Here is a 15,276-nt window from a genome sequence, read left to right on the forward strand (position 1 = left end):
GGTGTGATGCCGCAAAAACTGCGGAATGATGAGCTGTCAACGGACTTATACCTCCGCCGTCCCCGAGGTGATGGTGAGGGTTAAACTGATGGTTGATGCCCCCCAGGCCTGCTTGGTGGTGCAGGCCCCCCAGGGAGGAGCCCCCGGCCCCGACAGGAGTCGAGGCAGAATGAGGTTCAAAGTTGAGAAAGCTCCTGGCCATCGGCGGCGACGGCGGCTCTGTTTTTGGTGTCGTAGTCCAGGTATCAGCAACGCCGCCGCCAGGCGTGGCCGGAGCAGCGATGGGATCTGAACTTGTGTTGCTGATTCCGCTGGTGTTGGCGCCGCCGCTGCTGGAGCCAGACGAGGAGAGGGCTGCGGCAGCTGTCCCACCGGCAGCGCCGCTAGAAAGACCTGATGTGGCACCCCCCGTGCTGGAGGTGGTTCCAATGTGGAGTGGTGGTGAGGTTTCGGCAAGACCTGCAACAATTGTTGATTCAAAATTAATATTTTATAGCTGCCTTTGAAATTTAATACTCTTGGATCAAAGTAAAGTTTAAATAAATATTTAGCATTGTTAATAATAAACTGAAACAAATATAAATAATATATAATAACATTCAAAGACCTAACTGGTATTTTTAAGCGAAAGGTATTATGATATGTACCTACCTATTTGTAGGTGTATTATTTTTATTTTGCATAGTTGAAAATAAATCCGCAAGAGTGTGCAATACCTGTAGTATTATTATTTAGATGGCTTCTGCCCCAGGAGCTGTTGTTGTTGTTACTATTTGTTGAACTGTTGTTGTGCTCTTCCTGGGGCTTGCCCGAGTCTCATCCTTTTAACACGCCATGCCCAGAACTTCCTATTTAAAACAAGAATAGTTTTTATCAAAACTGATGCCTTTTTAAAATGAAAAAAAGATTATTGTCTTTTTCGTGCAAAGACATACAAACCTTAAACATACAGAAATTATATAGTCAATTAATAGTCAGGTTACAGTATTTTACCTGTTCATTTATCACCTTCCATCTGTTTATCTATCTATCTATAAACTACCTACATGGATTTCATGGATTTATTATTGCTTGGATCTTACACCATATTCTCTAATAAAGTGAAAATTGTAGCTGGCTAAAATACCGATAGCTCCATATCCTCCCTTTAACCCATCCCCTCCCCTCTTAATAAAATAAACAAACTGACCAATAAATGACAGGGGAAAAGCAACCTTAATTGACGACAATTTTCCCATGTCCTAATCTCCACGTACATATATTCTACATCCATTGTTACCTAGATTGTGTCCTTGGTTGGCCTGCTGGGGTATGGCAGATCCACCGCCCTCCCCATTGGGCTGGCTTGTGGACCTCTGAGTGTTCTTTTTACTCTTCATCCTCCTTATGTTGGTGTTTACATTATTAGGTCTACACTCTTCCCATTAGCTTGTCGGAAAAATTGATCACATGGAAAATTGATAATAGAATTTTTTTTTTGGCTATACTAGTGGCTGCACCTCTTGAATCTAGGAGTGGGGGTAGGTAGGGAATAGATAAATAGCCTGAAACCACCTCAATACTTAAATTCAAATATAAAATAGACTAAAACCATTACTATACCAATGTGAAGCTTCCTAAAAAACTCATTTTTTCAGCAGTTATTAAAATCTTAAGCTTCAGACAAAAAACCTCACTACTGTATGTAATAAAATGTTAAATTTTATCCCTTTTTTTATCGTATCTAAAGATCACCTGACATATATTGAAAAAAAAATAATTTTTAGCGCTTGGTTAAACTGCACAATTCCATGTAAAAAAAACAAGAAGCAGAAAAAGGGTTTGGGAAATGCAGCAGAAGACGAAGAAAGTCCCTCAAGAAATCAGCATGTTGCGTCATAAAAACGATGGATTATCCATCTCTTTTTTAGGGGCTTTCTTTCCCACTCCTCCTCTCCTCATCCCTCATTTTTATGGCGTCAATGAGGGACTTTTTTCGTCTTCGGAAATGCAGCTATAGAATTGCTATGAATCCAAGAAATGTTTCAATATTTATTTGACATAAGTTCAAATTAGCACTTTCTCAAATAGTATAATAGTTATTTCTCGCATCGTATTATAAACGGCTTTCCGCGGATATAGAATGTACAATTATGAGATTAATCTTATGATTGTACATTTCTATATTCGTAGAAAGCTGGATATAATACGATGCTAGACATAGTTTTTTCGTATGGATGAGAACCGGTTCCTATCCACCGGATTCGAATGAATACGAGAAAAGCAGTTATAGAACTGCTATGAAACCAAGAAATGTTTCAATATTTATTTGACATAAGTTCAAATTAGCACTTTCTCAAATAGTATAAACAAATATGTAATATGTTTAAAAGGGATGAATAAAAATCCACCCCTCCCCCATCCCCCAATCAAATATTTACTTTTTTGTTTATTTATATAAGGAAAAGGGTGTGAATTTAATACGTTTCCGTTTAAAAAGTTGTAAGTAGGTTAATATAAACATAAAATATGTAAAGTTTGATTTTGATTTTTAGTAGCGAAGCTACTCTGTAACAAGAAAAATCAAAATATAAAGTAACAGGATTTCTATGAGTCTGTCTGTTGTACCGAAGGATTTGTAAACGCTGATTCGATATGGTTCTCCTTTACAATGTAGCTTAACAGATGTCCTGGAAAGGTTTATAACTGTTTTGGGGAAAAAAATTACAAACACCCCCTATTTTTTTCAAACCACTATTGGATGCGCCCTTAGCATCTAGGGGTATGTATTTAAAGGCATATATAAGAGACTGAGAAAAGCTTAAATCTAGAAATCTAGCCTAAAATCATAAAAGCATCCCAGGACCTATAAAAAGCTTTCCCATAAAGAAAACTCAATCAGTTCAGCACTTAATGAGATCTCAAGCTTCAGACTAAAAAAATCTTACTACTTCGGATAATAACAACTAATAAAAAAATGTAATAAATTTATCCGCTAAAAAAGGTAATCATAAAGTAAACCCATGACCTATTTTGAAACCAGATTTTTATTTGTCTCTCTGTCAGGTTCAAATTTCGTGCAAGCTCCCATCTGAAAATATAAAAGAATATAATTCCGTGATGAACTTGGGTCTTTGGGATAAGACAATGGCCGATACATTTATATACATTATGATACACAAAATTAACCCTACTTTAGATTACAATTGGTGGTTGAAACGTTTGGACACTCAACTTTATGAACCAAACATCAAAATTCAATAAAAGTCCTCAAAGTCAACGTTAAAGTAAAGTCATTATAAAACTTTGGGAACTAGTGTAATAAACAGCTCAATGCCCACTTCCTTCCTGATTGTAGTGCCATATTTTGTGAAGAATTGATTTATAATGATAATTTTCTGAAACTTATAGGGTCCTTATAACGCTATTCTAATAATTCTTACTATCAAAGTTTTGATATTGTTCATTTGTTCAAAAGTTGATAAAGCTAACAATTAGATTTAACAGAATACGTTTGTAGAAATAATATTTACAATCAATTATCCCCTCCCTCCCTAGAGTAAAACACCAATTATTGGAGTGCCAAAAAATAAACCAGGCTTCCAAAAAGGTCTTTTTCTTAAAAGTGAAAGTAACTTTCACATAGATATTTCAAGTCACAGATAAGTGTTCTTAAAAATAATTTGGGGAATAAGTTAGAAGGACCTATGTGGAGCTTCCCTAAAATGGAAAACTCAATCGGTTCAGTAGTTATCTAAATCTTAAGCTTCAGACAAAAAACCTTACTACTTTATAAAACAGTATTAGTATAAGCATTTTTGCCTTAAAACATTAAGCCTTTTCCTTCTTTCCCAAAAGCATAACAATAACCACAAAGAAAAAATCTGTCTTTGGTAGCTGGTGGGGGAAAGAAAGGTACGTGGATTAATTCTAGTGTCGTGTTTGTCTTCTTCCTACCTGTTTGATACACACACAAATACGCACACAAACACACACAAAAACACAGACAAACGCACACACAAACACACACAAACTACCTAATACTGAAAGAAATTAGGTAAAATTTTTGGCTCAAGTCCAATTTTTAGATAAGCTACAACCATATTTTAACTATAGAAAGCTACCATGTACTTAAAAAGGACCTTTTTAACATTTTTAAGGTTAATTATCTTGTATAGGTTTTTTCAATGTTTTATCAATAATTGAATGCTACGCCAATTGAGGCCTCTAGGGGCAAAGAGGGATGGTGTGGGGGAAGGTTAACCCATCAAATGATAAAGTACAAAATTTTAAATGTGACATGATGATTCCTGTAAATTAGGTAGAGTTTAGAAAGCGTAGCAACTCTATAATCATAAATAAGCTTTTATATCCGAGACAATTATACTTTTCACTTCATTTTACATAATGTTGATTCTTAAGTCTTAAATATATACATCATAATGAACAAAGCATGTCTATAGTATAAGTATAAATATGTAAGTATTTCCGTATTACTCATCCTTTAAAAGAACTTTGTTTCAGATTCTAAAAAGTGTTGAATTTTAAGTGTCTTTATTCTGACGGTCTGGTCTATTGAGCTTCGCTTCTATGGATGTAGTAATCCTTGTTTGTTTTTGGCTGATACTTACCGTTTTTGTTTTGATACATAGGCATTGAAGAGATATTCTTTTTCTAACTCTGCAAGTTGAAATTTAGAATAGGGCTTCCTCTTCTTACGGACACTAAAACATTACAATTTTTGGATCATAGGAAAAGAAAACAAAGTAGCGGGTTTTGTAGTATTTTCACAGTAGCTTAGTTAGTGGCTTTACTCCAATTTTTAGCCCTTCGGGTGGCTCTTTATCCCTATGGGGCCAATTTCTAACCCTGCAGTATATTTATTAACATTTACCTAACCTAACCTAATCAAAAGTTACTGTAAAAATATGACAAAACCCGGTACTACATTTTCTTTCTTGATCTTTTTTGAATTATCTAATGATTCTTAATATTTAAAAAATAAAATTCAATCAAACCATTCTAAATAAAAGTAAATTTAACATTTTATAGGCAATAATAGCTAGGATCTGAAGGGATAAGACAATGGCCTATACATTGATGTACATCCCCAATTATGATACACAAAATTACCCCATTTACAGAATCACCAAAGGTGTTGAGCCAACCAATAAAATAACGTTTTTATAAGACTTTGGGCAGTAGCGTTTTCTGATGATAAACTATCTTGTCTTCTACTTTTATGACAGGTGGAAAAATTAGGGGCAAATTATCCTTTGAAAAATATATACTTTAATTTTTAGGTCCAAAATACTTCAATCGAACATAAAGCCTCTTCTGAGTCAAAACTTGGTAATAATTTTTTCAGTATGGCTTCGGATCCGATTAATATCCGCTGGATTAGAACTGGTTCTCAGCTATACCAAAAAAATATTTTCTTTTACCTCTCTGGTCTAACAAAACTGGTTTTAATCTTTTTTCATTTTTATTTCCACGGAGAGTTGTCTATAATACAATGCAATAAATAACTTTTTTAAAATTAGATAATATGAAATTTGATTACCTAACATAACCGGTCCAGTGGTTCAATGGGCTCCCTAAGCCAGCTGGGGGGAAGAAAAAACCTGAAAATAGACAAAAATTACTAAGAGCAAGATATGATACACAAAATTATCCAATCTGTAGATTACAATTAGTGGTTTAAAAGTTTGGACACTCAACTTAATGAATCAACCAATCAAATTTACAATGATTTTCCCAAAGTTGTTAAGCCAACGAAACGAGTATGAAAACGATATTCTGAACTTTGGGGGCTGGTTTTATAAACTTCCCAAAGTCCCCTCTCTCCAAGGATTATAGCGCATTTTATTTTAATGGCGTTTAAATTGATTGATTGATCTTTAGAAATTAAAAATGCAACTTTCAATGGCGTTTTATTAAGTAACTGCATTTGTATAATGCAAAAAAAATTTAGACAATTTTTTTGTGCTTTTTTGGGCATTTTTAATTTGCGAATGAAAAATATGAAAAATTTTTATTATATAGAAAGGCTCTTTGAGAGATCTTAAAATCAAACTTACTTTAAACATAGACAAATTGACTTCTTGATCTTTAATATCATCTTATTATGTAAAGTAGTAAGGTTTTTCTGTTACTTAAGATTTTGATGCCTACTGAACTGATTGAGTTCTCCAATTTAGGGAAGCTTCGCGTTGTTTTCAGAATGGTTTTAGGCTAGTTGATTTTAATATTTCAGTCTTGGGATAGTTTTAGGCTATTGTTTTAATTTTTGAATGCTAGTGGCTGCGCCGCTAGATTCTAAGGTTGCATAAACTAGTATCTTTAAACAATCTATCAAAATTAATTTATATTTTAAATCTTTTATGTGAGATTTTTTAATACATAAATAATTATATAAATATATCCTTATGGTGTATGAAAAGACGCCATTAAAGGTAAAAATATTTATCATTCACCCCTCCCCCTCGCACCTTTCCCTTTACCCTTGATTTGCCCCATCATAGATTCCCCCACCACACAAGTTTCCCCCTCCCCTGGGGGAAATCTTCATGCGGGCAAGCTAATATAACAAATTTTTGGAGAAATCGTGTTAATTCGGAAATTAATTTCCAGTATGGCTTCAAAATCGATTATTATCGGCTGGAATAAAACCGATTTTAAGCCATACTGAAAAATTATGTATAACATCATATTACAGACAATTTTCCATGAATATTAATATAAATATAACTAATTAGTTCCAGTTCTGTTAGGCCTGGCTTTCGGCCCCTCGGGGATGACAAAACTGAAATCAACTATTCAAAGCTGATGAATTAAATTTAGCTGTGTCCTTTTGTACCAAATTATGTTCACTTTTTAACCAATAATGGGATCAAATTGTTCCAACGTTGTATTCCAATTGTACCAACGCTGTATTCTAATACAGTGATCCCCCGTCTATTATACTTTCTTTATTTAATCAAATTTATAACAATTAATAAACTTTTTATACATTTTTATACATGATTTTTCCGAAAAATGGTATATTATTACTTGGATCTTACACCAAATTGACGAAAATGTTTCCCAAATGTCAAAATATCCACGTATGTTTTACATCCATTATCCGAAAGTATTAAACCACTTTTAGTATATGTATTTAACTGATACCGTATCGATATATGGTAGGCGAGAGAGAGGGTTTGAAAAAAAGGGATAAGAAAAGCATAGGGTTGGTTAGATGGTACGTGAAAGTCAAGGGTAGGTTGAAAAGGGGTCGTTTAAGAGCAGGGCTTGCAGGAATAAGACAATGGACGTATATCCTCAATAATGATGAACAAAACTAATTCTTCTAAAGAACTTATTTTTAGTGAAAAAGTTTTTACACATCTTATTTTAACCAACTAATCAAGCATTAAAAAAGTGCTAAAAGTTTTAAGCCAGCGAAAAAGAGAGCCTGATTATAAAACTTTGGATTAACTGTCAATATCCCCTCCCTCCCTGGCTAAGGGTAAAAAGGGGTTATGTATGTTAGCAGGAAGGCATATTTTTTCCAGCCAAATATGTTTAATACAAACATACATGGTCTAGTTTCAAGGGTTGTTTTTATAAAAGTCGATCAATTTAATACAAAAATCTATAAAAAAAAATTGGGAAATAGGGACCAAAATTTTAGACTGTTAATTACACTAGTACTCAAATTTTAGAAATCTGCTCCCTCTCTCTCTCTCTCTCTCTCTCTCTCTCTCTCTCTCTCTCTCTCTCTCTCTCTCTCTCTCTCTCTCTCTCTCTCTGTTAATTACACTGGTACTCACTGGTACTTTAAAAATCTGTTCTTTCTCTCTCTCTCTCTCTCTCTCTCTCTCTCTCTCTCTCTCTCTCTCTCTCTCTCTCTCTCTCTCTCTCTCTCTCTCTCTCTCTCTCTCTCTCTCTCTCTCTCTCTCTCTCTCTCTCTCTCTCTCTCTCTCTCTCTCTCTCTCTCTCTCTCTCTCTCTCTCTCTCTCTGTCTCTCTCTCTCTCTCTCTCGTTGGCTTATAACATTGGGTATCTTATTTTTTGGTGTAAATCTGCAGTGTCAAATCTTTTCGACCAATACTTTTAATCTACAGAAAGGCTAATTTTGTACATCGATTTGTCGTCCATTGTCTTATCCCTTTGGTTCCCTTTATCCTACCGTTTTGTATCATTCATGCCGAGAACAGACAAACATTCTTCCTACTGCAAATTCATCCATTTGAAGGGGTTGGTATATGTTAAAAGGAACCTACAGACGCTGAACTCTTTGTAAAATTAACATTTTAATAGCCTATGATTAAGCAAAGTAATTGAATCTTGAGTATGTTCACATAATGAAAGACAATTAAATCAATAATACGTCTCCAATTACTACTAGCCCTTTGATTGCACGACCTTTGTTTAAAGTTCTCTGACTTATTTCAATTTTAGAATTTTCCCCTTTTTACCCCAATGTTCAAAGTCAGGCGTCAGAAATAGCAAAATACTTTTTAAAAGCGAAGCTTTTCTATAATTAGGGTCGGTCCGTCCGTCCGTCCGTACGTCCGTACGTCCGTCCGTACGTCCGTAACGGATAGCTTTTTTCGTTAATTTAGGCATGTTAGGATTGTCCTATCGATTTCAAATTTTGCATGGTGATTCCTTTAATAGTTAGGTACGATTTAGAAAGCGTAGCAACTCTATAATCATTACCAAAATGTCCGTACGTCCGTTTTAAACATGTTGATTTTTTTACTTTTTTAACAACAAATTTTTATGTGATCAAATCATCCGATTGATCTGATTTTTGGTATATTGATTCCTGGGAGAACAAAGTATAATGTTATAAGCGAAGCAACTCTATAATCAAGTCCTAAAAATGTAGGTATGTCCATAAACATTATCCTGTATAAAGCATTTTTTTAACCAAATTTACTTAGAATTTTGCTTCGACTCTTATATATTTATATTCTGATTATTTAGTTCTGACAATATATAAGTGTTAATGTCCGTTTGTCCTATCGTTTCAGTGCTTCGCTTTTATGGATGTTGTCATCCTTGTTTCTTATAAGATTTCTTGTATTTTTAAAATTATTTCTTTTATTTTGAATTTTTACTCTCCTTTTAGAAATGTAAGGGGGCGGGTGGATAAAAGGTATTTTTCACCAACGGAAGAGATGAAGAGGGAAGGGTTAGGTTAAAAAAGTAGACAAGAGGGGAGGGGGGTTAGGGTTGGTTGGTTTGCTGGTAGTGAACACAAAAAATGCTTTTATTGGGGGTGTGATATTAAATTATAAAAAAATTCTATAATAAAAAAATGAGAAGTAGAATTTTTTTGAACAGTAATTAAATTATCTCTTTAATTTAAAAATTTATCATTTGATGAATTTTGATCTACAAAATTAAAAGATAATTTGAGCTGTTTAAATGCAACGAATGTTTAGAAAATGCTGTGTGTTTGTGTGTGTATGTGTGTGTACCCACATATTTTATTTAAACACATACACACATGAGGGCAAAAAACTCGAGGGTGGGGGAATGTAACGACCCCTCCCCCCCCCCCCCACACACAACGCCTGAATATTTGTATTCTATAAATTAAGGTCCCCGGGGGAAGGGAGAGATTCAGCTAACTATGTAACCATCAGATAGGGGTTGAAAACACCCCCAATAAATACTTTTTTGAAAATATTTTTTTACAGGAAGACATAAAATTCCCTTTTCAAAGCGAATCTACTCTAAACTTTTAAATGTCCGTTTCTGTCAAAATTAGCTTCTGAAATTTACATGACTAATATATACACATCTACTACATAAAATAACAATGTTCTTCCGTTAGTTTGGTCTAATTCAAAAACTTGTTTTTTTTTATAATTCCTATTATATAAAGTAGTAAAGTAGTTTTGTCTGTAGCTTAAGATTTTGATCACTCGTTAACCGATTAATTTCTCCATTTTGGGGAAGCATTATATAGGTCTCTGGATGGTTTTAGGCTATTGCTAATTTATGCTTTGGGATGAGTTAAATCTCTTTTTTGCCCCCGTTTTACCCCTTAGAATGCAGAGCCCCTGCAAGGGATGCAGTCACTAGTCTATAATACAAAGTAGAATGATGTCTGTCCGTCCGTCCGTCTGAAGCTTAAGATCTTGGTAACAACTGAACCGATTGGATTCTTCTCTTCAGGGAATATACCTTAATTTCTCCATTTTGGGGAAGCATTATATAGGTCTCTGGATGGTTTTAGGCTATTGCTAATTTATGCTTTGGGATGAGTTAAATCTCTTTTTTGCCCCCGTTTTACCCCTTAGAATGCAGAGCCCCTGCAAGGGATGCAGTCACTAGTCTATAATACAAAGTAGAATGATGTCTGTCCGTCTGTCCGTCCGTCCGTCCGTCTGAAGCTTAAGATCTTGGTAACAACTGAACCGATTGGATTCTTCTCTTCAGGGAATATACCTACTGGTCCTGTGGTTGTTTTAGGCTATTTTATTGGGTGGTTGGACACCCCCAACCCCCCAAAAAAACAAAAAATCCCCTCCCAATTTTTTTTTGCAGAAGATTTCCTTGGTCCTTTTTTTTTGCAGAAGATTTCCCTGGTCCTTTTACGAATTTCACCTTAATTTTTATTGATCACTTCTTAGGGCAAAGTCCCTAGAGGCTAGGGGCGAAGCCGCTAGTATATCATATAGTGCTATCTTTTAGATTTTCTCCTAGTAAAAAAAACTGATTAGTAATTAATTTAAATTTAAATTCCAGTATGGCTTCGAAACCGCTAATAAAAACCGGTTCTCAGCCATACCAAAAAATCATATATAGCCTCAAATTACAGACAATGCTGCTCAACGATATCAAAATCAAAATCATACATCTGATTTTAATCTTATAATTTTTTACTTTAATATTCGCGGAAAGCTGTCTATAATATAAAGCGATACAGAACTATTCCCCAGAGAAAATATTATTTATGCAGTTAAGCTGTTTTTTTGGATCGGGGTATATCTTGACTGCTATTGGTATTACACATAGCAAACCCTATGGTTGGTAATGCTAAATAGTCAACGGATTAAAGGGTTTGAGAACAGCTTGCCAGAAAAGAGAGAGACGGAAAATAAAAGAAAGAGGAAAAGGGAAAAAAAGAAAGAGAGAGAGAAAATGATTTTTAATATTCATTCAACTTTAAGAATTTTTTATTCTAAACTAGCCGATGCGCCCCTAGCATCTAAGGATTCTGTATTCAAGGGGTATGAACAACTTAAAATAGTCAAAACCATCACCAGAACTATGTAAAGCTCCCCTAAAATGTAGAATCGGGTTAGTAGTTATCGAAACCTACAGCTACAGAAAAAAAAACTTACTACTTCGTATAATAGGATGATGTTATATATCTTGAAATTATCTTTTATATTTGTAGTCTATATGTACGTCCTGTAATCTCCGGAACAGCAGACAAATTAAGCAATAAACAAGAATTCAAAAGGTAAAAAGTAAAAATATCTTGAAATGTAAAAGTTATGCATCATGAAGGTTAGCCGTGTATACACAGTTAAATTAAATCATTTCAAGTCATTTTTGGCCACGTAAAAATTATTTTACAGTCTTTAAAAGTTTTGCTTGGCTATTTATAGACATTTTTATATACATTATTTTAAAAATGATATTTTATTTAAATATTTATTTATCAAATAGAAATATTTTCTCAATCAATCAACCTAACTATTTCTATCTTATCTATCTATTTAATCTATTTTTAATCTATTTATAAATCTATCTATAAATCTATCTATAAATCTATCTATAAATCTATCTATAAATCTATCTATAAATCTATCTATAAATCTATCTATAAATCTATCTATAAATCTATCTATAAATATATGTATTAATCTATCTATTTATCTATTTATTAATCTATCTATAAATATATCTATAAATCTATGTATTAATCTATCTATTTATCTATCTATAAATCTATTTACTAATCTATTTATAAATCTATCTATTAATCCATCTATAAATCTATCTATTAATCTATCTTTAAATCTATCTATCAACCCCGTTTTCCAAACACCTAAACGGTTTGTTGGGACCATTTAAAATTATAAAAATGCCGTAAAACACGAATGAGAAATTATATCAATTTTATTATTGTTGTAAAAAACCAAGTGTGAACCTAGACGTAGGAAAAAATACATTTTTATAAATGGTTGAATTATTAACGGATGTAGAATATAGGTGGATATATTTTGAGGAAAAATTGTCGTCAATATAGGTTGCAATTTCCCCTCTCATTAATTGGTCAGTTCGTTCATCCAGTAGGAGGGGAGGTAATTGGGTTGATTGTTACGTTAGCCTTCTACAAGTTTTACTTTATTAGTAAAGTACATGATAATCTGGTGTAAGATCCAAGTAATAAGAAATCCATTGAATTATATAATTAATTTAAATTTTAAGTGTACTGTTATTACATATTACTATTATAACATAAATGACTTAAAATTAGTCTAAGTCATCCTAAGACCTTTATAAAGCTTCATCGAAAGGAATAACGCAATTGCTTCAAATAAACCCCTAAATACTCTGTATTATGGATTACTAGCGCATTCGTCCCTAGCACCTACGGTATCTATATCCAAAGAAGCAGAGAGGGGCAAGGAAAATAGCCTAAAACCAACCGCAAGACTTAAATCTGACAACAGAATAGCCTAAAACCATCACAATACCTATGTAAAGCTTCCCAAAAACAACCAATCGGTTCAATAGTTACTAAGATCTTATGCTTCAGACAAAAATAATAGGAAAAATTTGTCAGTCAATTTTCCTATACATTGACTAAATTCAAAACTAAAAAAAATTGTAAGCTGCTAGGGGGTAGAAATTATCGACGATTATCGAAAATTAGGACAAATTATAGACATTTAACCATTGGAAATAAAACCCCCCCCCCCTCTGAAAAAGCCCTTTACTCCGTCCATTTACATTTGTTTTAATCAATTTTTCTCTCAGCTCATTGGCCAGGGGAGGGATAAGTATTCTGAAAATAAATTGAAAACAAAACAAATTGTAAACTTAGAAATTTTAAAATAAGATTAATTTTAAAATAAAAGTGGTCTTGATATTTAAAACGAATATTTGGTGTTAATAAATTCTTAATCTTGTATTGAAAACAGAATGTCTTTTTGTCTGCTAGTCCCTGAACCGATATGGTTCTCTTTTACATTGAAGCCTTAAGGTCCAAGGAATGTTTTAAGATATTTTTGGGAAGTATTCATCAACCACTGAAAAATTTTTAGGGGCCCAAAGTTTTATAAATTAAAAAACTGCCGTTGCCAGTTTCATTTTTAACTTTTTATTCTATAAAAAAAAATCTTTATTTGAAGTTTTCTATAATTAATCTTTAAGCATAACTGTCCTGAATCCTTTATGACAAGGTACTCGAGAAACTCCAGTGAAAACGGTGGTTTAGCGTAGTTTTATTAACATTTTTACGTTCTCTTTACAACAATTTTATGCTTTTTTCTCCCCCCCCCCCCCCTCCCATCCCGTACCAACAAAAACTTGGCGGGCTGCAGAATTTACCATCTGCCCCCCCCCCCCCCACCCTCCATCCCCTATACTTATCAATACCCAATAATAGGCTACAAAATCTATAAAATTTTCACCCATTTTAGAGACATTTACGTTCAAGCCCGGAAAAACTGTAAAATTTTTCTCTTTTTCTTGTGATGTAATTGTAATTAATTAAAACTTTAATTTTAAAGGACTACCAAACTTTCCCTTTATATAGGCATACCTATTTATTATGTAGCAGATAAGTGTACCTTTATCGATGCAGCGTATAGTGTCCAATAAAAAATGAAGTCATACAATACAAGTAACCAATGATAGGCCAGTATACAGGTCATTTTTAATTGGACACTATACGCTGTTTCTACTATATTAAAATATTTAAATGGTTTTAACTAATATTAAGCTACTATTCTAAAATATGTAAAGTTGATTAATTAAAGACCTTAGTTAGATGGAAGTATGCAACATCATAATTGATAGAAAAAGTAAAAAAAAATTAATTACTAGCAAATATATCGTTGTAAAATTACATGTATTGTGTAATAAATGGATAGATATGCTTATTAGAATCTTTTATGAAAATTGGACTTTTTAATTGTTTAACGAACAATTTTTAAAGGTATTTGGGAATGAGGGAGGTGACATTGGGCTGTTTATTGCAATAGTCCAAAAAGTCTTATAATAACTTTTTATGGGATGGTTTTATGCTTCTTTAAAGACATTTAAAAGCTTCATTTAGGGTCTAAGATGGTTTAATGTTACTTTATTATTTTTAATTTAGATTGTTTTTCATGAATTAGATCTCTTGGGAAAGGTGGCGTGTTAACTTTTTTGTTCTCAATCATAACTGATAAAAAAACTTTAGCAAACATATTTTAAACATCTTTTATTCCTGCGTTTTTACAATAGTAGTGCATTAGTGCAGTTTTTTTTTAATGGTGTTTCATCATCATGTGCTAATGGCGTTTTATCTCAGCTGCAACTGCATTCAGTTGTCCAGTGTATTATTAGAATGGATATAAAATATACGTGGATATTATGACAGGGGAAAATTTTAATTTTAGGATTCTTATTTAAAAATTTGTCGAAAATTGTCTATAATACGATGCTATACATGATTTTTCAATATGGCTGAGAACCGATTCTAATCCAGCGGATATTAATCTGTTTCAAAGCAATACTGGAAAAAATGTTCATAATAATATAATACGTTTATAATACAGTTTATTTTTTAACAATCTTATAACACATTGAAATTATCATCCTTGTTTTATACTTGACATTGAGAGTAATAAATGAATTAACCCTGAAAAGGACTGACGGACGGACGGATAAACCTTGTTTACAAGTCGTCCAAAAAATTTAATTTTTCTTGGCAACGAAGTAAACAAAATTTCAATGACAAAATAAAGAACTTTAAGCATGGTGTAAATTTTTGGGTCTCGTTAATCCAGGATTTTTTATGATTTTAAAAATAAATTTTATTCATAGTATATTTATTTGTTTAATGGATATATTATTACTTGGATCTTACAACAGATATTCATGTTCTCTAATAAAGGCAAACACACAGCTGGCTAAAAAAACGATACCCCCTTGCATCCCCTTTAACTCATCCACTCCCTTCACTTGCATGAACGAACTTACAAATAAACGAGTGCCATGAAAGCAAGCTAAATTGACAACATTTTTTCCCCTTTCAATATATCCACGTAAATTTTATATCCAAATCCAATT

The 15,276-nt window shown here is 33.1% G+C and overlaps 1 protein-coding gene across 1 annotated transcript in view; it reads right to left on the reverse strand.

Moving 5' to 3' along the window:
• Nucleotides 1-320: 320 nt before the first annotated feature.
• The window catches only part of LOC145325948 (uncharacterized), a 54,583-nt gene continuing 39,627 nt past the window's right edge, over nucleotides 321-15,276 (reverse strand). The window contains exons 9-14 of the mRNA XM_080168972.1: nucleotides 5,543-5,603; nucleotides 4,611-4,703; nucleotides 3,008-3,070; nucleotides 1,280-1,383; nucleotides 717-848; nucleotides 321-459 (exon numbers count right to left, since the gene is read on the reverse strand). Coding sequence (XP_080025098.1) covers nucleotides 817-848; nucleotides 1,280-1,383; nucleotides 3,008-3,070; nucleotides 4,611-4,703; nucleotides 5,543-5,603 — 353 coding nt within the window. The 3' untranslated portion in view covers nucleotides 321-459; nucleotides 717-816. The remainder of the gene's footprint in view (nucleotides 460-716; nucleotides 849-1,279; nucleotides 1,384-3,007; nucleotides 3,071-4,610; nucleotides 4,704-5,542; nucleotides 5,604-15,276) is intronic.

Source organism: Acartia tonsa, chromosome 8 (assembly GCF_053477335.1).
Source record: "Acartia tonsa isolate MP-2025a chromosome 8, ASM5347733v1, whole genome shotgun sequence".
NCBI lineage: Eukaryota > Metazoa > Arthropoda > Copepoda > Calanoida > Acartiidae > Acartia > Acartia tonsa.